At 30.9% G+C, this 27,099-nt stretch overlaps 1 protein-coding gene across 4 annotated transcripts in view; it reads left to right on the forward strand.

Annotated features, from left to right (window-relative positions):
- Window positions 1-27,099, forward strand: part of LOC113550018 (probable Ras GTPase-activating protein) — a 130,857-nt gene that overhangs the window by 67,594 nt on the left and 36,164 nt on the right. For 3 of the 4 annotated variants that reach the window (XM_026951601.1, XM_026951598.1, XM_026951599.1), the window contains one exon: window positions 1,418-1,631. In XM_026951601.1, coding sequence (XP_026807402.1) covers window positions 1,418-1,631 — 214 coding nt within the window. Of the gene's footprint in view, window positions 1-1,417; window positions 1,632-6,432; window positions 6,771-27,099 lie in introns of those variants that run through there. The other variant, XM_026951602.1, reaches the window with a different exon arrangement.

Below are 27,099 nucleotides of genomic sequence, written 5' to 3' on the forward strand. Positions count from 1 at the left end.
TGGATAAGTCATTGTAATAGATATATTAAATTTCATGTCAATGATAATTTTTAACTTAAAATACTTATAAAAAAAAAACATTCCTATATTTGAATTGCAAGAAACAAACTATTAATATACTGATAACATAATAACATAATTGCATTATCATGGAACGCATATTAAAAACTAAATATATAATATAGTGTATATAGTTACTTAATATAGTGATTTCGTATAATTTATAGGTAAACATCATATTATATTGTATTACTTAATAATATGAATACTATATAGTTTGATTTATAGTTTATAGTTTACTTTATGTCTATATGCGCTACTGTTGACAATAAGGAGCCACATTTATTATTTTGCCTAAGGCTACAAAATGCCTAAATCAGGCCCTGGTTTTAACATGATGTTACATCATGTATGTATTTAGCATACTATACATTTTTACTGTGTCACTCTTATCAATCAAAAGTGATTAAGTGCGTATAATCGTATGATTTCTGCGTTGTACATTCGTATCATTTATTGTTTTACACAGTTTGGTATACGTTTAAAGTTTAAAATGTTTAAATGTATATATGTTGTATGTATGTATGTATGGTAATTGGTATTATTATCGTAAGAGCGAAACAATTGAAGAATGAGGATCAATGATAACAAAAAAAAAAATTGTAACGCCAAATAAACAAGCAGCTCGTGTCGTTCGTGATATCTTCATTTTTCATTAGCGATATATTTGTAGTGTTGAATTACACAAACTAAAAATAAATTGGACTTCAGCGGTTATTAGGCTACCATTATTGTATAAATAAGAAATAACCATGCCGTGGTAACCGAAAAGTGTTCTTTGACCGGGTTTTTACCGGATCACACCATAATGTCGTACTATCGGGTCGTACCTATTACTTAAATTTAATAACTTTATGGTAACAAAATTTCTGTAACACATTAACGTTACAAGTTGAATATATTCAACTACGTGCTATATATGTATAGTACACAATATAGTATAGTATGGAAGCTGTCTTTTATTCTACTGCAAACATCTTCATAATGGTCATTTTTTCAATTTTATTTATTTAGAATAAATGATTCTTTTTGATAAAGATCGTCATGACGCAAATGTGTACCTATGTTTGAATAAAAATACGGGCACTGTGTGCGCGTTCATACAATATTATATAAATATGTTTTTATCGATTACTATTAATACATAAAATATTAAAATTGGAATGTTTGAAGTATTAAAAATAAAAAATAAGAATGACATTTTTCTTAAGACTATATTGGTGGGGGTTTTGGTGGCCAGCGCACTCAGCATTCTAACTATAAATACGCTATTAATGCCTATTAATACCCATTTATAACTATAAAATAGCTGTGTAATACATAATGTATAAATACAATTTTTTCATTAACTATATAGATTGGCGATTCACTATTCGTAGACCTTCCCCGAGTCCGGCTAGATGGCGGGGCGAAAAAGTTTCGTCAGCGATGGGGTTACGAGTTGATCAATCAGCCACCCGTTCTGTTGGAAGAGGACGAAGATCAAGACGATGACGACGCACCCGACAGCGCGTCGCTACGCGAGACGACTGAGAGACCCATCGCAGCTGTGTGCGTTCCGTCTCCCATGGGTAAGTCGCTTAAAGAAATTTAACGCATTAAACTTGTTTAAGCATACATAATTAGCATAATAGTTTAATCAAAAATTTACTAGTTGAAAAATAGAAAATTTATGTTTTCTGTCGTTTTATTACTTTAATGAATCAAAAATAAATTGTTATTCAAAATGAGTAAAAAACTTTTAAAGATGAGTTACACATATCATTTTTATTTCCTAAAAGTTTTTATGAAAAGACTTCATGTTATGTAAAAAGAAATTTTTTAAAAATGTTTTATCTTTGAAAGGTAATGAGTGTTTATTGTTTAAAAGAACGCCTAGTATTATTATTAGCATAATAGTATATTATTATATTCGACGTGTATTGTTTCCCGTTAGACCTTGTGTTAAGAATATCTCTCATAATAATAAATACTTACAAAAACCAAACACTTAAAACATAACTGACTAGTGTGTGATCAAAAAACTATTTTTTTTTTTTTTAATATCTCGATAAAAAAGATTGTATCGCCACTTTCCATCGATGTTAATTTGTTGAGATGTTTAGTGTTTATACAACAAGCTCCTCGAATCACTCATCGCCGTTCTGTATACGTTCTGTAAACGTATACGTTTTAATATTAGACAAAATTCTTTAGTTCTTGTTAAAAACAATCCATAACGGTTTTGGAGTTACCGAGGGGCACCAGGAATTATCGGTGAAGAATATAATAAAGATAAATCGATTTTTTGTAAGATTTTTATGCAATGAAAAGTTTAAATAAATTATGATTTAAAATTTAAACGTTATGAATGTAAGAATCAAATGAAGTACTATAGTTTCAAATGTAAATGTAGAAGAAGCAACTTTAGAATTTATTAAATAAAAACATTTTATTATTAATTTGCGTGATTATAAAATTAAAAATAAATTATTCGTTATTATGTCTACAGTGTTTACACCCTAATACTTTGGTACTTATCAGTTAATCTATATTAGAATTCAAAGATTACCGATTTTAATAAACCAATATTTATGCGAGTATTTTATAATATCATCAACAAAATCATTAAATAAAAACAAATACAATTCAACTATCTACTCATATAATAAATTAACAAATGTTTATTGATTGAATTATTTTTTATAAAATTTAGAATAATGGTACTGTGATATTTTAACTATACATCAAATTTTTAACATTTATTTATTTTTACATACGACAATATCTATGTAATATTTACATAATATATTCGTAATCTTGATGAATTTTGTAAAATTTGAACTTTAAAAGCTTACTTACACAACTAAATTTTGTTTATATAGTTTCGATATTTTGAATGAATGTATTATGATATAATTATGAGAAGAACAGTTTAAAAATGAACCATTTAGAAAATGTTCAATCTTTTTTACTCATAGGTATAATACCCTAAATACCACTAAACTATAAGAACTATTTTTAAAATTATAAATGTATATAAAATGCTTAAATTAATATTTACTATTTAATGAAAAATTCAAGCCTTTTACAGTTTTACAGCTATTTATTTTTGAATTACAACATAAAAAAAAAATCAATTTTGTCAAAAACTAGTTTTGCCTAATGCATAAATATTCCTAATCTTTCCCCAATTTTTTTAAATGTTCTGAGAATTGACTGTAATAAAGTTAATTTCTGATTTGAGACTTGAGAAATAGAAATTTACAAAATCAATTTAAAAAAGTTTATCCATATTATTATTATGAAAATAAACATAAACATTTTTAAAAAAGAAGTACAAAATTAAATAATTCTTTATGTTTTAATCATATGCATAATATATATATATATATATATGTACCACTATAGTAGTCTTCGAAATTGTATATGATAAAAATAATATGTTAATAAATTACGGTCAACTAACATAGTTAAAAAAAATGTTAGTTTTATGTTTATAGAAATATACAATAACAGTAGTTTTAAATTGTTAAGAAATATAATTTATATGTACGTATATACATTTAGTCATAATCTTTGAACTCATAACCGTATACACCCACGTTTTTTTGTTTCTATTGTCAACCAAACTACTAAAGAGTTGCAGATGGATGTTTTTTTATACTGTATAATAATAAATATATTTCGAAATAATTTAGCCGGGAAAAACATGATATTTAGTACAGATGAGACTCGATTACAAACACGTGAAAATCAAATAATTTAATAATTTTAATAATTAAATAGAAAATGAATGCACTATATGAAAAGCTATGAAGTTAGATTTTTAGTCGTATTATTAATATATATTATTAAAGGATAAAATAAAGCGTAACGCGTAAGTATAATATTATTAAAGTCACGTGTATGTATATTGTACAACTCTGTCTGAGTATATACTATAGCATTATATGTATATTGTATACTTATGACTACATAAAACATAACGTATAAATTGGAGCGGAGGCGTGTGTTGACAAATGTTATAACTTATAACAATATATTATTATAATATGGCAGTCGATGTCAGTGACTTAAACAGCTGGATGCACAGTGTTTCTGAATAATAAGAAATAATACAGTCATTACTTTACGAATTTCACATACAATACACCACACAGCAGCAAACGTACACTCGTTTGTCTCGTTATATCTCAGATTTATATTTTTAAATGTGTGAGCATATTATACACGTAGTAAAATTTTTAAATTTTTAAACCAAATCGATGTATTGGTTTATCGAAATATAATTGAAAAATATGATATAATACCTAGTATTCTAATACTCATCAGAGTACTCAAAGAGCCCAGGACATTATACATCGCTGCAGCATATTAATATGTTTTAAATGCATAACCGTTTCTTACAAGTTATAATATATATATATATATAGTTAATAGCTATAACATTATTATTAATATGTTATATTATAAAACTCATACTGTTTGTTGTTCGTTCGGTATAACAATAACACCATATTGAAATACCTACATATATAGGTTATAATCTTTGTATAATAATTATTATTATGTATTTACATAGGTATACGAATATAAAGTATTATAATGTTTACGTGGATCTGAGATTGGATAATAATAATTTAATAAACATAATAATATAATTGCCCTATGAATAATGGTTTATTCCGTTTGAAAACTGTTTCGTTAATTAAATAGTAATGATAATTATTAATAATAAAACACAAGACTTACCATGTAAAGTTGTGCGTGTAATAGTTTTACTTGTACTACATACAATATATAAATACGAGTATACGTTATATTATACAAACAGAATAATATATGGATTTATTTTGTTTCGGATTTAGCGAAAAGTGCTTTTATAATATTATGTCAACCATACGTGGCGCGTGGCGGCCATACCCCAAGAACACGAACCGGTGGATATAACGTCAGTGCGGCAGGCAGTTTTTATTCTCCTACGTTTTCGTGGCATTACTCCCACGTCGTATATTATCTCGTTAATCGTATTTCCGTAACAATATTACTGTCGTTATTTTCGTTTTTATATTCATAATGATAAGTACGTACCGATTTGTTTGATTTTATTTCAAAGAACTCAATATTTTCTAAAAGTGTGACATCCTCTTAATTTTTATTGTTTTACTTGTTTCGTATGTTTTAAACGTAGAAAAATGGTTTGAATTAAGTGAAAGTTCGGTAATTGTATATTGGTTGAAACAATTATGTATGGTGTATCATTTTAATGATGTTAAACTACTAAATAAGTAACTTATACAGCAAATAATAATAATTTAATTTCTCACTTAAAATCACCGTTTGAACTACCTTTCACAATTTGATGAGTTTGCGATTCAACTATTACCATCTTAAAATTCGTTAAAAATCATAACTGGACGAAATATACAATTTTAAATTGAAATTTCAGTATATATGCTATATAATTTTATAATTATTGATGGTCAATACATAATATTATACACTAAAATGGGTGTGACTAAATCCAATTTATAACTGTGGCCTGCAAATGAATCGGAATAAAAACCTTGATATAAATATCTTGTCACACAATGTCACTTGTTTCACGGTCCACGGTGTTTAAATTTTAAACACGCTCGTACAACGTTAAAAAAAAGGATAAAGTTAAAATTATATTTTTCGTGGCAGATTAGTTGGCAGATATAATTCAATAAGCTTACAACCTATTAAAGGGATTATAAGATGAATTTCTGATTATTTTTCCCAGAAATAATTGTTATACTATTCGTGTTAAACAAATGTCGTGGGTTGGGGGGGAGGTTATTTTATTTATAAAAGACATTGACAATTTGTGTACAGTGTACACTAAATAATACAATAAGTAAATTAGTAAATAATTTTTACTATACTTGAAAACGTGAAGGAAGGTAGTATCCATCGATACTACTTACAAATGTGATTGAAATAAACGTATTTATTTATTAATAATCATAATATTAGTTCGATATTGTTTTTTATTTTAGTTTTCGTCCGAATTATACATTAATAAAAACGCTAGACATCTATAAGAAACCTATGGGTATTAATATGTATTTTAATGCAATATGTATCGTTTACCATACACTAACAATTTGTAATTATTATTCCCTTCGTTGATTATAAATTAATAATTATCAATTTTCATCATTATTGTAACATTATTATTATTGTACGATATTATTTAACGATTATGACCTGCGACATCGCGTACGCCTGTACCTATGCCTAAAGTTATAATAACACTATCCGTCTCGTTTCGTATCGTCGTCGACAGCGCGCGCGTTCCGCCTCACCCAGCGTGCGACGTTGTCTAGCACGACGGAGAGCCTCCGCGCAGCCAGCAGTGTTCATCCGACAGTCGACCTGAACGGCAGTGGGTAGCGTATCGCTCTGTCATTTCGTCCGTCGCGATTCCGCTTTTTAGAATCAGTTTTAACTATTATTTTGACGTAATATTTTATTGGAATGTCCGAATTGGATTGACGTGCGCGTTTACGTTTTTAATTTTAATCTGTTCGCGGACGAATAAACTATGTTGTCCGTCATGAATGATTTGCCGGACGTACATCAGCAACCGCCCGTAAGTCCCGCGCACAGCACTGGCACGATTACCCGGAGGTTCAGCAAGGGGTTTCAATCGTGTCTGAAAGGCGCTCGAGATGATTTTGATGATTTAAATGTCGATCAAGGTAAGAATATGGTGTATAAAATATAATATCTTGGTATCGTTCGGACTTACTTGGACTTTGAAGACTTTTTAATAATATTAGTGTTTATTTCTCAGCCAAACCTTTTTTCTCGTTGGTTACTCCGAAAAAAGACGCATTTTGGAATTTTGGAAGATCATCTAATTATTCATTTTCGATACTGATTGTTCTGTGTTCGCGCTGTCCCCAGTGAAAATTTTCTTAGGTTCTTCCCCATATTTTTATTAAAAAAATATTTGAACTGAATCATCAGTGGAAATAGTTATGCTAGACTCGTATTCCAAGTTTTTCAATTAGCGGCTGTTGCTACTGTGCCCGTTGGAATCTTAAGGTTACTGCGTTTTATATGTTCGGCTGGGTGATTAATGATTATATTATTGCTTTCGACGGTGATTTAGACAGATTTTTGAGGTTACTCGGCTCAATCAGAGCGCGTACATAAACCGACGAAACAAACAACCGAGAAAGGATATGGTCGACAGAGAAAAGTGAAGAAAATTATTAACTATTAGGCATAATATATATATGTAGTATTATAATATAATATTTTATAACTTATTAAATTTATATATTGAATTATTACATATTTGCATGTATTATAGATTGTAGTGGTGGCGCACGTTAATGTACTTGTATTATTATTAATGTGTTAGATAAGAGGGTTTTTGGACTGGATAACCGGAAGTTTTTAAATACGATAATCTGACGATGGTGGCAGACCGGAAACGGCTGGGGTTAAACTCGTTGTCAAACTGATAGTTTGTAAAGTTGATTTTTATATATTTTCTTTACTGGTCTGCGCAATTCTGCCATATGGCTAAACGACGTTTTGTTTAATATAAATCCATATAATCCAAGTAACTAAAAATTATACCACATGTCTACACGTGTATCATGTATATGAGATACACTTATTCCGTCTTTTTAATTGTCGAGTCGCCAGCATGGTTCGCGACATGTGGTCGCAGAGGGATTCGAATTCGACTACGAATTTAACCGATTTGTCAAAAACTTGCTCCCAAATAGAATGATACCATTGCGAATTATTTTTACTGTGATTTTTAATATTATCTAAAATAAATAAATTACCCAAGTATAAATCTATACATGTAGGTAATGGAAAAAAAATAGTAAAAAGTCTATTATAATATTAGTTCAATGGTTATAAACCGTTTTCCATTGGTATCGTTATTAGTTGGTCATTATCTCAGTGAAATATATTATCAGTTAGATTTTAACTTTCAACGATTGTTGTTCAGAGGTATTGAATGAAAATATATACAATACATCAGTTTTATGATGCCTATTATTTAGATAATCTTGGATGTTTTAAATATTTAGATATATTTAGTAATATTGTCAGTTCTATGTTATAATATGTAATATCAATATAACATTATGTAGATAGTGTTACTCATTAGATAAATTCCTTAAATTTCCCAACAAGGTTAAATAATCGCTAATTGAAAACTATTATTATTTATTAACCATTAAATATTATAATACAAAACACGCAGTAATGTACTTACTTGAAAAATATTACCGAAATACATTTTATAATATCCTAAACAAATGTTGTATACTATACAGGTATTAAAATATATAGAAATGTTAGGTATTATGTGTAACCGTATTCAGGAAAAGTTATTTTCTCATGAATGTAATCAAAACTTTTAAAAAAGTTATAATTCTCGTTATTTTTAAATTACATTGTTATTTTCGTGTCTTTTTCGTACAATATACATAGACAATAAATCCAAATCAAAAAATTCAAAATGGACGACATTAATAAATGTAGCGATCAGACACTTACATATTGCATAAGGTATTCATGAGTTTTCTTATTTTCATTTTTCAGAAATCGTAGAACACGAGCTATAATATAAATATTAGCTTAATATATCCAAATAAAATAAAAATGAACGCCCGTGAATTAATGTAAATTAAACTGTGCCCATGTTATTTTCTTTTTCCTCTATCGTCATGTGGGTCAAACGCATTTCGGCGCCCATTTCCGTTTACCTGTTTACCCGCTATCTATGCTAAACCGTATGTCGTATGCTAATAAAATAATTGGCGCGTTCCCCAATTGGTGCGAAAAATTTTGATCAAAGCTACAAGGCATAGGCGACACCAGTAATACTCGATTTAAAAAATTACTGCGCGGACCGGTCCATTGTTTTGGTTAGATTTTGCCCGTCAAATATGTGTACTTTCCATGCGACTTTCTCCTATTCGACCAGTTCGTGTGCATTTTTTTTTTTATATGTATCGCGTATATTACAATATTATACGTGTTCCCGGGATTTTTAATGCAATCATGTATTGAGGTGTACTACTAGTCACTAAATCACTGAAAGTCAATAATATTTTATATATGGATAATTAAAAATCACGGTTTCTCATTTACACCGTTCCATCGATGATTATAATGTTTTCTATTTTATTACTGTGTATTAATACTTGCCACTTTGTATATTTTATAAAATATTTTTTTTTATTTTGTTCGAAATTCATTAAATAATAAGGAAAATAAGGTTTAGGTATATATATAAACTTTATCTATCACAAATGTAATAGTTTAAAACTTCATAGAAACTATACATTTATTGTATTGCAATTATATTTTACCAGTATAGGTAATCATTAATCAATATTTATCATGATTCATGACACATATGGATGACATACTCACATAATACGATGTGCGTAGTTCATAAAATTTTGTATATAGGTACATTTATTCTATATTTATTCAATTGGTTTTAGAAATATTATCAACTCGATATCCAAATGCAACTAATATACACAACAAGTAATTAAATTAAACATTTACAGTGGATAGAGTAATGAACTGACTTCATCCCTTTATGTATATACTATATAGTAATTATGATATTATATTATATCAATATATATATATACTATTATGTAAGTACAAGTGCACATTAGAATAATTATAATTAATGTTCTACTATAGGGTACTTATAATTCATTTTGGAAAATAATATAAATTAACTTGTAATAATAAATTGTTAAATGTGAGGTGGTTGAGTTGTTCATTCCTTTTCTAAATAACCTTTCTGATCTTCACCTGTGAGCCATTTTAAAATTCATTCAAAATTAAGTTCTAAGAATTTCAAATTGTAAAAGTATTAAGTTTTTTCAAATTATCATATTTTTATGCATTGGCTACAAGGACAGTATTTGGTATTTTAATGATAACAAAGATAGTTGCGTTTGATGATAGGTATTGTTTGTTTTTCGAACCCGCCTCGACAGCAATTAACTACAACGGCTCTGTAAAAATTAGGTACCTACATTATAATTAATGATTATACAAAGGTTACCCATGTAATAGGCAATTTGACTGGGTTAGGGCGGTACGCCAAAGCTACTTACCACAATGACTGCGCCGCGTAGATATTGTATATACAATATACTTATACATATTTTCTGATATTGATATATTATAGTAAATGCTCACTCCACGTTTGTACAGATGTTGCTCTCATGCGTAGTCTCGTATGATAATATATACATGTGTTATAATATTATACAGTATGTCATTTAGTGGAAAGTCGCTTTAAACTCGACTTGCACATAGCAATTATGTTGAGTAGTTCGTGTTAAACATTAATACTTTTAATTTAATTTACATTAAAAAAATTATTTACTCCAATGAGAATTAAAAAATATGCTTTTTACCAGTATTCACAGAATTTTAAACTAAAGTAGGTACATAATGTATTCTATAAAAACAATATCATGTTACTGACAGGTCTGTGACCTTAAAATAACCCCTGCGAGCACGGTGCTTATAATATAATAATAATGGTACCTATATAACAATAACGAAAAATAACAACAGTCAACTCCTGACAACAATATAATAGCTATGCGTCTATAGGAATAGTAAATTTCAACTGATGATTGGGCGTGATAAGACGGCAAATATAGATATTAGTTATAAGTCTTCGGGTGTTGCCAATCGGTTTCTATCTTGGATTATTTCAGCAAATCTATTGCCCTAATGGCTCAACAATGAATGTATTTTTCAAAAAACTCTTGTTTTAATACAGTAAAAAGACATAAAATATTAGCCATGGCTACGGGTATTTTTCAAAGTTTCGAGTACTCTTTGTCTTTTTGAGACAGTTTTCAAGTACTGAAACGTAAGCAAAGAAGTCACCCGTTTCTAACAGAAACTCAAGATAAATTTGTTGTATTGATTTGGCACGTCTGTCGCTTTCGAACTTCGTTTCCAACTATAATATATATAATGTATACTGCTCGAATCTAAATCCGAACATATAAAAAGGGATTTGAAGTAAAAGAAAATTCGATTGCATAATTACTGTGCATTTACTATTGTCGTGCTCTGTGCAACCATTGTATATGTTGTATAATTGCTAAAAAAATCTCAAGGTTTCGGTTCATTAGCCGTCGTCGGGGGAGTAGGGTCGATGCTAGCGGATGGACGGACAACAGACGCATACAATGTTAATTAGCTGGCCGAGGACGACTGCGTACGTGACAAACGCCGCGCCGGGACTACACCGATCGGGCGCGAGGGGCACTTTTTTAGGAGAATGTATGTACACATTATTATGTGCGTGTGCATGCTTTCAATAATTATTATTATCACTCATTTGGTATGTGTCCATAATGATAGTGATAATCATATTATGATAAACGATATCGTCCTCGTGAATTTTGATATTTTCAACGCGTTTTCAACTGTTTTCCGATGGACTAAAATATAATAATTTATAATATGTATTATCTATTTGTGTACTAATTACAATACACATCGCGCGTATACTATAATATTGATGAGTTAGTTATACAATTGAGTATTTGCCGTTGAATATCTTAAGCCACTTCACCCCCGTAGCAGATATCACGACCACATCGAATATTTTTGTAAGAACTCAATACGACAAAAACAATATACATAATAATATTATGATGTGGGTGGACACTGTGTATGCACTATGCATGTAAAGAAAAAGGTCCCGATAATTTTTTTCTCCTATTTCAGGCTATTCGGACAACACCAATTGATTAATTGAAAAAAAGCTGTTGTTAATGACAGTCACTTGACATTTGTCAGTGATGATTGTATATCAATTGAAAAATGATAACAAAATACAACTATACACATATTATAGGGTTTTAAATTTTAATGCATATTTTTTTTATTTTTATTTTTTTGATATTTCATCCCCACGGTGGACTAGAAGTTTACATACACTCTTAAAAATAACAAAAAATACTTCTGATTGTAGAACTCATCCCTCATGACATTACAGTCATGACCTAACGTATGTATAATTTTAACATATCGCCATGATAATGTAGGTTCGAGTTATTAGATATTAGAGTGCAAATAATGTTTGACTATAATTAAATATCTATATATACTAAATAACAATGTCCTTTACTGTATACATCGCAAGTAGTAACAATAATATTATCTACTATATATTGTTGTGAAAAATCGTCAATCGTTGCTGCCATCCATACACGGATAAACGGTCTGTTGGTTTTGCTAATCGTCGAACCAGTATTTATGTCAAGTAGGACGTTGCATTTATATATAGGTTTGACGCGATTACATATTTTCGAACAATATACTACCTATATCGGTACATGCATACTATTATATAATATATATTTTATATTTATACTTGTATGATTGTTTTATTCTTTATTTTGGTCGTTTGATACGGTTTGTTATGTCGTCGTGTCGTGCCTCATAATATGTATATAGTGAACACCGAATGCGCGTGAATAGCTTTGCGTCACTATATTATTATATTTTGCGTACCTACGAAAATGGTTAGGCATCGACAGCGTTTCCATAAGCGGTTGATCGACTATATAAATAAATTATTATAATACAATCAAGTCTCCATAAATCAAATATCAAAGGGAATAAAAAAAAATTGACTAAAAAATGTTTCGAGTTGTATACCTTAAATACTTATAAGCACATCTAGGCGCAAGAAAAAAATTCAATTTATCGCGACTGAACTGTATATAGCCATATTACTATGAGTATCATAATTTATATGTAATATGTGCACGCGCCGTGCAAACAGGTGTGAAATGTGAACTCGACAATACGTTGCCTTATTACTACTCCCGGTCCAGCACCTTATTTGGGAAAACCTAATCCATACAATGACAAATCGAATTCCAAATCTTAATTCTATTGATTCTTCAATAATTATAATAATAATAGTGTGTTATTATAATTTTCTGTTTAATATACTGTATAAATAAATAAACCTAATAACTAATAAGTAATTATATTAATAATTCATATAGCAGTGTCGTACTGTCGTTGATAAATTATTACTCTATACCGACATCCGTACTACTTTTAAATATTATGCCAACTGCACTACTCGATGTATTCAAGTGTGCAGCACCGCAGCGGTTATAAGCTTATAATGTTATAACTTATATAAGTCGTATCCGTGTTGCCGCTGCGCTATATTTTTTTTTCCGACTGAACAATATCTCGAGTATTACTATTATAGTTAGGACGACAACGGTATTATCTTAAAACAACGTTCTTGGTAATTTATCAAATTGCTGTTTATTATTTATTTTCATTCAATAATAATAGACGATTATCGCGAAACATGCGTAATAAATATTAATTTATATATTGTTCATATTAGTTTGATTGCTATAAAATAATAATGGTAAAACTTATAATTCCGTACGGTTTATTATTGTTTTTGCATAATATTTAAATTTTACACATTGGTGTAGCATATTATATTATAGAATAATATTATGCGTTAAATATAACGCTTGCAAGTTATAACTGCATTATTACCTTAATACGTTTTATCCTAAATAGAGTTTAATACTGTCATTAGTCTATTATAGATCAATTCATTTCATACTAATTATACTTTACCGTTATGATTAATATTAAAATAGTTTCATTTTTTTTATATCATTTAACTGCAGCTCAAATTTAGAGTACTCGACCGAATACAAATTAATCGGTGTATACCTATACTGATAACTGCGATGAGTAATAAGACGAGCGGGGTCACTTATTATTCGTTATCGATCCTGGGTTTCTATCACCGCGAATCAACGCACTTACAGATTCGTTAGGCGATATACTCTCGACATAACTGCGGCGAACGAACCTGAACAGCTTTACGTAGGTGTATGATCATAACGGTAAAGAGTTAAACGTATGTTTAGCGCATATTAGATATTTGTCGTTTGAGAGTGTCATTGTACTCTACGTACGGGTATACGTTGTACGGCTAACCACAGGAGTACGCCTATGGCTTTTTTACGCATAAATAAAATAGTAAAAATAAAAAACACGTGACGGTTAGGGACAAAACACCGTAGCGGGTGGTGCAGTGCGAATTCTAAACTTAGAAACGGCAAGATAAAATGTAATATACGCGAGCCATATACTGCGAGCTATACGCTGTTACACCCTCATAAGTTTATAGGCGTAACGTGTACGACATTACAGTATGATGTGCGTTTATAGTAAGTATTATTATATTATAATACATAATATCGATTTTCCTGTGGGTGTGTGTGTGTGTGTGTGTGAGACCGCGTATTTTGCATTCGATGTTAAAATATAGGCTGCCTGGATACGCGATGACGGCGGTGAGTCACCTGGTCTATGAATAATATGTTGGGCGCTTTGAATTCGAATTTACACTGCGTGCGATCGACGACGGCACTCGCCAGCAGCAGCACAACACATCGCGTTACCGGCCGATTAGTTTAACCGTTTCATATAGCGGTGTGTGTGTGTGTGTGTGTCGTTAACGTACGTATTTACGTCCACTCAATATTTTATTTAGGTACTTGTGAATCTTCGACCGGAGAAACATCTGTTTCGTGTTTGCGTATATCGCACCGCGCGCTTTAATAGGTAATAACATTATCGTACAAATGCGTATCCGCCGCCCACAGACTCGGTAACCCCAGAGCTCATAATATTGTCATTGAATTGGTCGTGATCTGACGGTACATTTTCCTTTTGTTTTGTTCGAATTTTGGGTGGCGTTATTAAAAAATCGACGCTATTCGGGTGCTGGAATGACAAATTTTATCGATTAATTTGTACAACAAGCGTGCTGCCACGGGGCTTCGACGTCGTATGAAATCATCATTTACTTCTTAATTACCTATATATTGTGTTCATTAACTTTTTGAAACTAGGCGCGGCGATCTCTAGTGTTTTTAATTGCTTGTGAACGTTATACACACACGAGTACGTTCTCGCATTTATTTAGAGAAATGTTTCTATTATACGAGTAGCGTATAGGAAATAATGATAACGAGCCTATTATGTTATGCCATCGAGTATATTACACGCCTTGGATATATATATATACATTTTTTTAAATCTAAATTACCCGATAAAAGTTTTATAGGCAAACGAATCGATAGGTGCGTAGGTATTTAATAATAATAATTATTATTATTATGGTATCTATAAGCGACACGGTGTACGTGTGTAATTAACTGTTACGGTTCTCTTAAAATTATTCAAATACTATACCATCGACATCATAATATTACGTATGTATTGAAAATAATATACCATGTAATCGAATGAGTATCTACTAAGAACTGCTGTCAAGATCATCTGTGATAGGTGATTGATAGGCCACCAGCAAGCCATTTTTTTTATTTAATTTGATCAACCAGTTTATAAATATTCTATTAAATTATGTTTTTTAAAGCCAAAAGTCAAAACCTTAAAATTGTATTAACCGATAAGATTTCGCAGTGTGACAACTCAAAGTATGCGTTTCATATACTTCAAATCTTGACCATATTTTGGACATTCGGGAGTATTGTAAGTTGATCACTGACTCCTGCTGAATCGGCTGATTCCACAGTTGGTATTTGGATTAATTAAACAGTCGTTTAGATTATACGCATATAAGTATGATCGTCATAACTAATATCATATTAAAATATTATTTTTAAACTGTATTTATAGTTATATAAAATATATTATAAGGAATATTATTTAAAATTTAGTATTATTAAACTATTAACCGAAATTCACTACCAGCATAAATAACTGTTTTGTATACGTAAATAGGTATAATATTATAATGTTATGTATATAAATAGATTGTGGTATGCTAATAATAATGAATTAATAAACTATAATTCCTAAAATATAATATGCGACATAGAATTTTTCCGATAGTTACGTTTTTTTGTTGTCGACAGCTGTTGCTCTTTGATCGTTCAACACTAATTATTGGTTATTTTAATTTATTTATATTGACAATTATTTTACATCAAACCAACGAGTAGTTCTTAAACGTTAAAACGTATGAGATATTATTTTTATCTATAACTTGAATATTTTAAAATTTTAATCTTCTTACGATATGAACTACTAATCTTTAATAATAATTTAGCGATCGACATAAAAATTGTATTAAATTTGGAATAGCTTCGAAAATTTATAACCGATTGCTATGATTTCTGAATTAAATTATTTAGTGGAATTTTATCCACTGACTGTTACGATCTAAGTACATAACATTTTGTGAACACGTCAGATAAAAAATATTATTGAACTTCGGAAATATAATTTAATAATTATTATTTATTATCCTCTGTGGCTCTGTGTTATACGAGCTATATTGTTGAATGATCTTAAATACTGTTATACTATATTCTAAATGTTCTATGACCATTGACTAATGAGTTATGAAACTACAGTGAATTAATTTACATTTTAGTAAATCATATATTTATTTTATAATAGGTACATGTTAATTATTATTTTAATTTGTTATCAATGTTTACTTAGTGCTATGCTACATGGTTTATTTTTGTTGTGTTTGTTTATTAATAAATAAAACGCTGTTTTAGATAGTACATGTACTTATTTTGATTAGAAACATTTCATTTTTTAGTACTCGTAGCATACAATTACACAATTATTTTAAATGAAAAGCTTTAATCGATTCTTAAAAGCATTACAAAAATTAATACGTAATTATGTGTAAGAACATTTTAAAGTTTTAATACTTTTCATAGCTATAACTCACGATGATATCATTAAAAGTAAAAGTCATTTTCTAGATAATATTCTTACCTTTATATTTGATAATAGGTAAATTCATTAAAATATTAAAGCTAACATCAAAAAATGTGTTTTGTTGAACGCAAAATTGCTATGATGTACGTTAGTAAGACAAAGACAACACATGCGGGTATGACGTCCTAAACCTAAACAAAAACATAATATTTATTTATAAATTATTTATGTTAAATACAATTTTTAATTACATTTTAGATTTATAGTTAGCTATGGAAATTTTTTTTTAAATTTATTTTGATTATTAAACTCCATAATATATTATCTTTAATTTTAGAATGTGTGTTTATGTATGAAAACTATCAAAAATCATTATGATATATATTTATAATATTTATATACTAATATGTTTCAATTATTTCTATTCAATTCAAATCAGAAAAATAATTATTAATCTATTTTTAAGTTTCTAGCAACCAATTAGTTTTCCGAATTTTACTAACGGCATTATTAAATTAAGAAATTATAAATAGAACGGACCAAGCCTATTGAATAAGAATTTTATTGTAAAATTATAACTTAATATAAGCTCTAGGGAATTATATTATACCCATCTGTGTTTTCAATTTTAATAAAATCACCTCATTGGCCCAGTCAATGAACGTACATATTATATTAACTAAACTGACGTACTGTGTATTACATAATTACTAATTTCCATTCAATCAAAACCGTACCTGTGCATCATATTCTACCATTTTACTTCTTATGCTTACATTTTTATGCTCGTCATGAAATTAATAAATCATGTAACGTCGAAAAGTGTTGACCATACTTATTAAAACGCTGTTGAGACAATATAATATGGAAATGGTCAATTCAAATAAAATACCTAATGAAGTTCTTGCACTATTGTTTTTCGTCTTGAATTTACATTATACAGTACTATCGCTGAAACTGCCAGACAAAAAAAGAAAAATAAGGCCGGCATTCAAAACTGTATTAAGGCGGTCCAGTTATTCAAAAGCTCAAGTTTTGCTTTGGCTAAAAATAGGTCAAAGTTGTATAATATTAGCCGCAGACAATTTATTTTTAGAACAAATATTATCCACCCAGATAACCAAACGAGATTATACGGATTCGGTGAAATGAACGATGAAAAATTATATTAATAAAGTCGTCAGAGACATGTTGTAGGTAGTAGATAATAGGTATAGTAGTAATACAGTATAATATAGTCGTGCCTGCAGTAGCCCGTGTGGCTGCGGTGTACGTGTACAACTCCGTCCTCTCGTTTGTCGTACGCAGACGTGCCCGTTATAATATTATATAACATTTAACTATTGATTATAAATATTAAATACTGGTATTTATAATCAATGATTTAACTTATAACTGTTATAAACGACTTCGACGAACGACGGCTGTACCGGAAATCGATTAAATGCCGAAAATACTTCTGTTTTGTAATTTAACTAATATAATATATAATACAAATATATTGTGCATATACCTCATATCAAAAATAAACTTGGACGATATTAATGTGTGTACATATTATGTGATATATACACGAATATTTTCTTTTGTCTCACATGTCACAATCTATGATATAATACTATACCATTGGTATTCTACTCGAAATCTCATGAAATGTTAATTAATAATTATATTATATTTCTATTATGAAATGTTCGTCATTATTCAACTTTTATGTATACACAATTTCTGTTTCCAATTAAAATATAATAATAATAATAATAATAGTACCTAGTGATGAATTAGAACTAAAATAATAAATACGGCTTGACCTTAACATTATCATTATGTGTTTATTATAATATTAATATAACCTTCCTAGTTCCTAATATCATTAGGAACATTATTATTATTTAAACTCAAGCATTCGTGTATTTAGTAATTATAATTCGAGTGCTCAAAAACGACTACATAATAAATAAAAATATTGCATTGTGTAATACGTAATTATTTTAGGTATTCCAGTTGTAGACTTGGTGTTAAAACAGTGACAAAACGCACAATTTCCCTTAGGTAGCCATAGGGTTATCAAATACAATAGAAAATAAACGCTTCCCAATTTAAAATGTATATTTTATATCCTATCTACTGCGAATCTCCCGTTATAGGTATACCGGTATACGTCTAAAAATGGTTAAATGCGATGTGGGCATCATCGGGTTTCTACTACTCCTCCGCGCCAATTCCGACGGAAACGACAAAATATATAAAAAATAAGTATAAAACTATTACTATGTGTAGTAGTTTAATAACGGTGACGAGTTTTGAGAACAGTACGAATATATATAATTTACACACGATCGTCTCCTTGCCACTTGTATTATTATTATTGTTGTCTAAACAAAAACGCTTTTAAGCACGGCAATTACATGCGGAGAACGCGTAGCAATAATCAGCTGAAATACGGTTTTTACTTCAGTTGGACTTAGGCCAACTCTTCTTCATAGCGTCATATAGGGTAGGGAGAGACTTCTAATTATAAGTACAATGAAAATAATAAAAGCCATTTCCGAGATTGATGATAGAGCGTACTATGTATAATACAGTAGTTGTGGTGTGCACTGCGCATGCACGTGGAGGGATACGAGGACCATAGTGTTCCGAAACCGGAAGAACAATGGCCAGACATAGTGCTCGATCTGTGCTCGTTATCTTCGTTGTATCGCCCGTCGACAGAAGACCGGGTTGTCATTTTTTTCTTATTATTATTATTATTATTGGTACGCGTCTTAACGGTAAATGGCCGTGTGCGAGGAAAAGATTAAATTTAGAAACCAAAAACAGATGTGTGATTTTAACAGCAAAGAGAATTACGGTGGCGGAATGGGTGGCCCGGTTTGTATAATATTATTATAATAAGGGATCGTATAAGAGCGGCCGACTACTGTACCATGCGGGCTAAAACCGTAGTCGAACGGAACCGGTGCGGTGCGGATGAGGATTTCGGTGTATATAGTTTCGTCGTCGAGAACCGTCGAGTGTACGGGTACATACAATATACAGCCGCGAGCAACATGTTAAATATTCTACACATATTTATGGCGCCGCCGTTGTGTTGACACGTCTTGTTTGTAGTGTTGTGGTAGTCGGTGGTTGAATCAAGAACGTGTGTTGGTCAAAAAACAACGATTTTTGATGTTTCTGGGAAAATTTTTTTCACACTACATAGTTTATAGCACCCTTCTTTCAATACTTTGTGTAGTTTGTATATAGCTTATACCTAGCACTTAAAAATACATTTATTTCTACTAAAGTGAGTCCGCCAGGAGTGGTAGCAGCTGTATACCGCCGTAACAAAATAAATTAACGATCAATTTTAAATTAACCAACCGTATAAAGAAATAATGATTGTAATAAAAATAAAAACAATTGTTTTATTGGCAAATTTTATTGTTGTACGATACTGCCGTGTTGATAAAAACTGAGTAATTTTTCATCGACTTGTGATTTTATCGAACGATCGTTTCATACATTATAGAGAAAGAGAAAGAGTGCCGTTGTTCATCTGTGTTAGGTATTTTTTAGTCTCGATATCCGTCTACGACTGTTCTCGTAGGTAAAATATTATTGTCATTATTTCCAATCGTCTATTTCCAGAGTTGATGATAAATGTAATGTCTGTATGTTTGGCAGCCGTTAACAACAATATTAATGATCATTTACCAGCATTTAACGATTGCGGATGTTGAGCTAATTTTAGACAATATCGATTAAGAATCGCAGTTACTTTTATACATATAGTTTATTAATGTTTGAAAATTATAATGGACTGTGCTGTAAAAGTGTAAACACGAGAAATATAATATTATAAGAACAACGTTGTGCTTGGAACCGTTTCAACATTAAAATAAGACGATTCCGATGCCGCGACTGCAGAATAATGGCTGTAATCTTTTATTAAACTCTGAGCTTTTAAAATCTAAATTTGAACTCGTTCATAAATTTCACGTCCGCGGTTCCTCCGAGATGCATATACTACTCGTATTATGTGGTACCACCCTTCATCGTGTCCTGCCGGGTGCCGTGTTTATAATAATGTAATAAACGACTATTCGAGTTATGTTGAAAGAAAATGTGCGAACGTGATAAATTTTCGACCGCAATCTAACACGGTAAACGTTTGTCGACGTGTGTTCTGGTGTGGGCTTGCTTTTATAAAAAAAAAAAACCATAATTTTTCGTTTTATTATAAATCTGTCTGGTCGCGACAGGCACACGACAAACGTGTGAGTTTCGTCGCGTGTCGTAAAGATAAAAATTATTATACACATATTTCAACAAAACGCAAATAAATATTACGAAAAAGCGTATGTGCATAATAAAAAGATTTTTGTGGATATGTCGCATGTTATTTCGTCGGTACACCGTGGCAACTCAGATTTCGTGCGAATGTTCTATAGTCTCGTACTCTCGTGTAACCTACTGTACTGATCACATTCGTCTATGGACCACACGCTCATAATCCATTTAATAGAAACTCGTGTGGCGTCGAATCGGTGTGTATATTATGTTGTGTAGAACAAAACGCTGCTGTGGTGTTCGCTCGGGTCTCGCAAATGTTAGTGAATTATTGTTGTTCACAATTGATTTATTTGTGAATTCGACGATTTATACACACTGCCGTGTATTGGATAACACTATAACAGTAATAGAACAAAAAAAAAAAAAACCTTAAGCTGCTATAATAATAATTGATAGGCACGCGGGAAACCGTAGAAGTGCGGCAGTCGTTGCCGCCGTCTCGATATATCATTACATTGTGCCATATAAGCCGGGCTAACGGCGGTGTTGAATTCCTATGTATACATAACCATTGTTCGGATGAGAAGTCGCGTGTGTTCGGATTATGGTCGAAAATAATAATAACCATAGAGATACCTAGAAAAATAAAATGTTCACAGAACTTAGAAACGTGGCGTGTATTTAAATCGCATTGTATAAACGCTTCCGCAGTTCCGCCTTATATATACGACGACAACACACGCATTCTCGCCGGTGACCTGATGTGTGCGTGTGTGGTTTAGTGGTTGTGCGTTTATTTTCTTCCATTAATCATTCCATCGACCTTGGCAGTTGTAATAAACCACGGTTCGTTTAATTCGAACAGTGAAAAAATTTAAAACTTCACATCTCTCTCCGACCTTCATCATATACAGCGACTTGTCATTTTATGATTTCGTCTCCGTACGCGTTGCAGCAACCTCACTATTCAAGCGTAAGTTCCTAACGACGAACAAAAACTTTCCTCAAAACTCGGTTAAGAATAGTTAACGGTGTATGCATCGTATATGCAAGAAACTTCACAAAAAATGAAAAAATATAATATTAACACGATACCGCCATTAATAATATAACATATTTTGTATATTGCTAATAGCGAAACGACGTGAAACCGTTGTTTTACTCGACCGCGGCGTTGTTGGTCTGCGAGAGGTCGTTTGCCGCTGTCCAATTGTTTTACTCCGATTTGGCCATCCGTTTTCACGTCGTCTGCTCTGCGCCCGAACCGCCCCTACCGCATCCCGCAATCGGCGAAAAATCCGATTTATATTTATTTCGTGTATATATCTACTGTCTCCATACATTTACGATGTGTGCAGACGAACGGCTGACACTCGACAGGGTCAAGAAACTTCATTGTTCTATTAGTCATGGTCAGAGCAGTGTTTTTTAACATCATTCTATCGTCCTACGCTGGGGATAAAAACTCATCTTAATCACAAGTTCGATTACTGTGTCCACGTATACATACACTCGTATATGCACTGTTTTTATGTTTGGCGCCCGTTCTCGGAGCTCGTCATAATATATACAAAATTATTGTGTGTATATATATATATATATGTATATAGTCTGTCTCAGCGTCGCCAGGTCCTAATGTCGTATATATGTATATATGTATGTATTGTGTACGCATAAAAACAACAATATCTCATTATGAGACTCGTATTGAAATGAATGCATTATCGCATTATACGCCCGCGATAATCACGAACAAAAACAATAACAATCGACAAAAAATCGTTGCGGTCCCACCCTCCTCCTGTCATCATAATTCCGCCGTGCAGGTCTCGGCTGCTGCGTGTACCAGGTACCTGCAGCAGTTGTTGTGTTTAACCCGCGTCGTTTTAAAATTAAACACAATATTACAGAGATGGGTTCTTTGCCTCCGCCACCACGTAGTTAATAATTTTATATACCACTGCCGGTACGCCGTAATAATATTATAATACGCAATGTGTATAATATGAACGACGTTGCGAAACAATCGTCCGACCGTTTTTCGGGTGCAGTGGGAAGAGCTAATTCGATTTGTCACGCCCGCCGGAAAGGTTTTAAAAGTTTTAACGATTCGCACTGTTGGCTTGCCCGATGATATATATTATATTAATTTATTTTATGTATTTTTCATCGTAAAAAGAACTCCTCGCGGGAGTGCGTATGTTCATAGCAATGTACACGTATAATGTATATGTATATATATTAATATATATCGTTAACAACATGCACGCAGGGCGTAAAAACAAATCGAACACGATCGTTGTTAATTTGTTATACAGAACTATACGATTCGTATTTTATTTTTATTGGTTCGTTAATTTTTCACATACTGTTGTAGAACATTAGTCGTTTTTATTTGTACATAATATTGTGGTACAGAAAACACGCAGGTCTTTAATATTTTTCTTTTCTAACACCCTTTCGACCTACTTTTAGCTAACGATCGTAGTAGATATTAATTACTAGTGCAGATCTTACAGAAGGATTTTTCGAAAAAGATGCTGGTTAAAGGTTTACATTTGACGTGGAAAATGTGAAATGTGAAAGATCAATAATTTCGGATGGTATGGAAATTTTTCTAAAAATATGTTTGATAGCCATTGCTGAATTTTGTAAGACACACATGTAACGATTCGGGACGATACATTTTTTTTATATTACCACATAATTGTGTGTATATGTATAAAATATAAGACGCTGTACATTTCGCACGACTTCTGTTTTCCATCAAATTAACGTGCGCTTTCGCCAATTCACACGTCGCGTAGGTGTGTTACGCTTTCGATTGTGTACTTATGCCGTGTGAATATATTTTGAATTACGTTGTTGTTGAAACAAAACACGACTATATAATATTATACAGTTTACGTAAACCTTAAATGACTTTATTAATGACTTTTAGGCTAGTGTTTATGTTGAATTTAAGGGTATAATATTTCGAAAGTTCACTATATGTATGTTATTAGGGTAGACACGTGGCATATTACAAGGCAGTTGATTTCCGATGTAATTGATGTAGAAAATTACAAATTATACAAAATAAATAGGTAATCATCTAAGTATCAAATTATGTTAAGTACATTTCTATTTCTATTTTATATTTTATATATTTAATATTTTATTATATATGTAAAGAAATCTAATACGGTTATAGTTTTTATTTATTTCTATTGTACCTATATTATATTATGATAAATAAATGTGAGAATGTGAGGTAAACGTCAGGTTAATAAGTTTGATATATTTACTTTGAACAACTATTACTATTAGTACTATGTTGTATAAGGTATTATAATATGTTATTTATTAAAAACGTTCGTTAATCTTTTATCTGAAAATATCGTAAATTCATGTCTAATACGAATGAGATAATCTAACTATTTAAATATCTCGTTTTTGAATCATATGCGTACAATCGATGTAATTATTAATTATACAGCCAAGCCCCTAGTCCCATTTTTAAAAACTAAAGAGAAACATATAATAAAAATTATATGTATGAGTATGAAATATTTTGTAATAAATCTTATTTACATAATTTTCTGCCAGAAAAAAAAACAGCGAAGGTTACATACATACATAATGACTTCAATTTTTCACATGAGACAGATGACACACTAATCTGTGCAATAACAGACAGTTTTGTATAAAAATACTTAATATTGTTAGGTAGTTATTATTATTATTATTTTAATTAGTATTAGTTTACTTTTAAAAGATTATGTAATACTGTTGCAAATATAATATAATATTATCGTTATGGCTAGAGACGGTCTTATTATTGCACTTATTACGAATCTCGTGTGAAAATGTGTAGGTATTCTTCACATGTCTTCCCTGGGGATTCTTTAAATTTATTTCTGCAATTTATTACGTAACAATCAACAATATTTTACTGAAACGTGAGATGGAGCCTTTAAAGATGAATTAAACATATTATTTTATTTAAATTTTTAAATTTAAATTGTTCTCAATATTTCATTGTAATGGTCTATATAACAAACCCTTTGAAAGCGGGGCGTGGTCGTGGCGATGACATCTCCTTAAATACGTGACTATACTTTTGATTTATTTGGTATTTGCACATAAAAAATGTACCGCGCATATTGCGAAATTGCATTCATTATTATATTTATATCATGTGCTAGAGCATGCATTTTTCATTATATGAATGTTGAGAATGATTTATTCATTTGGAGAACATTTTACTCGGTGTTCGAAAAATATTACAGTAATTCGGATTTTCAACTATTTTAAATTTAACGTTTCTATCTAACAATATTTTTATGTCCTGTTTGTTTTTTCGTCGTTGGAACAGTTCGTGTTATGGATCCAACGTCTATAGCCAAGTAAGTCATCCTCTTAATAGTCTCGCTGAATATTTGGCCCGCGACATTTTTTCTTAGGTATTTCAATGCCAATTATTAGTCTGTTGCGGTTTTAGTTGCGTAGTATCGGCCGATGAAATATTAAAATTATAAAATATATTATCATCGATCCCTTGCTGTTGTTTTTCCTCCTGTCAAGCGACGTTTGGATCACAATATTCCTCCCCCCGCAAAAAAAACATACGAAATCCGATAAAATGTTTGCGTTGAATACATTAGTAAGTTATAGTTTTCCTCAAATCTAACGAAGAGTGACCACAACTACATAAATGTGACTGTAGCGATCTCTGTCCCGTTTGCTTGCGGTCACCGTCGCGCGTCGTCTAGCGCGTCCGGTAGATGGCGCATAGAGTTTATCAATTTTCAATCCAAGCACGCAATGTAATTAATCCTCTACTGCAGCTAATAGTTAATAACTACATTTTACTTCTAGGTCGATTCAATTTGTACGATTTATACAATGTTTTAATCGTGAACGTATTTTAAAATAAAAATACTAATCGTCGAACGGAATAAGTCACTCAAACATGTCTATACAAGATGTTGTTCGTAGAAACAAAAAAAAAAAAAATGGAATAAAAACCATTAACCTACAACGCGTTTTTATGTTTATTTAGGCTAATTGAAACTAGAATAATTGCTACTGGAATAGTAGAATCGTGCGGGCACGTACATGACGTTCTCGCGAGTGTGCGGACACAATATAATATTATCTTATCTACTACTTCCTCCTCGGACACAGCCACACACATTCGCTCACAAATAACCCGGATAAAAACTCATATATATATTATAAAAGAATGGATAGGCCATGTCTATATTGAAAAATTAGAGGATCGGAGTAGAGAGAATGACTATTTTTTATCGACCACTCTCATTTAGGTGAGGAACTCTTCATAAATTCGATTATTCTGTGATTATCGTCCTCTATAACCTTAAAACGTTCCAATGTTAGTTCCCGTATGATGAATTCGAACTGTTTCTAAGGCCTATCCGCAACTCTTTAATATAACAATATTTAATATTATGTAAAAACGTAGAAATTGTGATTTGTTAGAAAAAAAAAAATTGCGTTTGTTTCATTTATTAGCGCATAAAATACACAATATGAACAAACTCTCTTGCACGTGTAATTTAAACACACGCGTGTGCTTACACAGTAGCCGCCCAAGTATACTTATCAGTAATCATACCTATACCATATAATAATAATAATAATACACTACAAGTGCATATGACGATGACTTGTTCAAGACCGTTGAAGTGGGCTAGTCGCGCACGAACATTGTACCTACTAGTATACTTATCGTTTCTCTGCTCCTATATCTATCTGCTGTGTTTATATATTACATTATTTTCTAGTATGTAACACACTGTGCCGTATTATGTATCAGATGGTCCATGTGTATAGTAGTTTATTGGTTTGGCCTGTTATGTTCATAAACTTGTAATTTGTAATATAAAGTAATTGGTTTATACTGTTTATAGGTCTATACTCTTTATGGTTATGTCATGTTGAACA

The sequence above is a fragment of the Rhopalosiphum maidis genome, chromosome 1 (assembly GCF_003676215.2).
Source record: "Rhopalosiphum maidis isolate BTI-1 chromosome 1, ASM367621v3, whole genome shotgun sequence".
In the NCBI taxonomy this organism is placed as follows: domain Eukaryota; kingdom Metazoa; phylum Arthropoda; class Insecta; order Hemiptera; family Aphididae; genus Rhopalosiphum; species Rhopalosiphum maidis.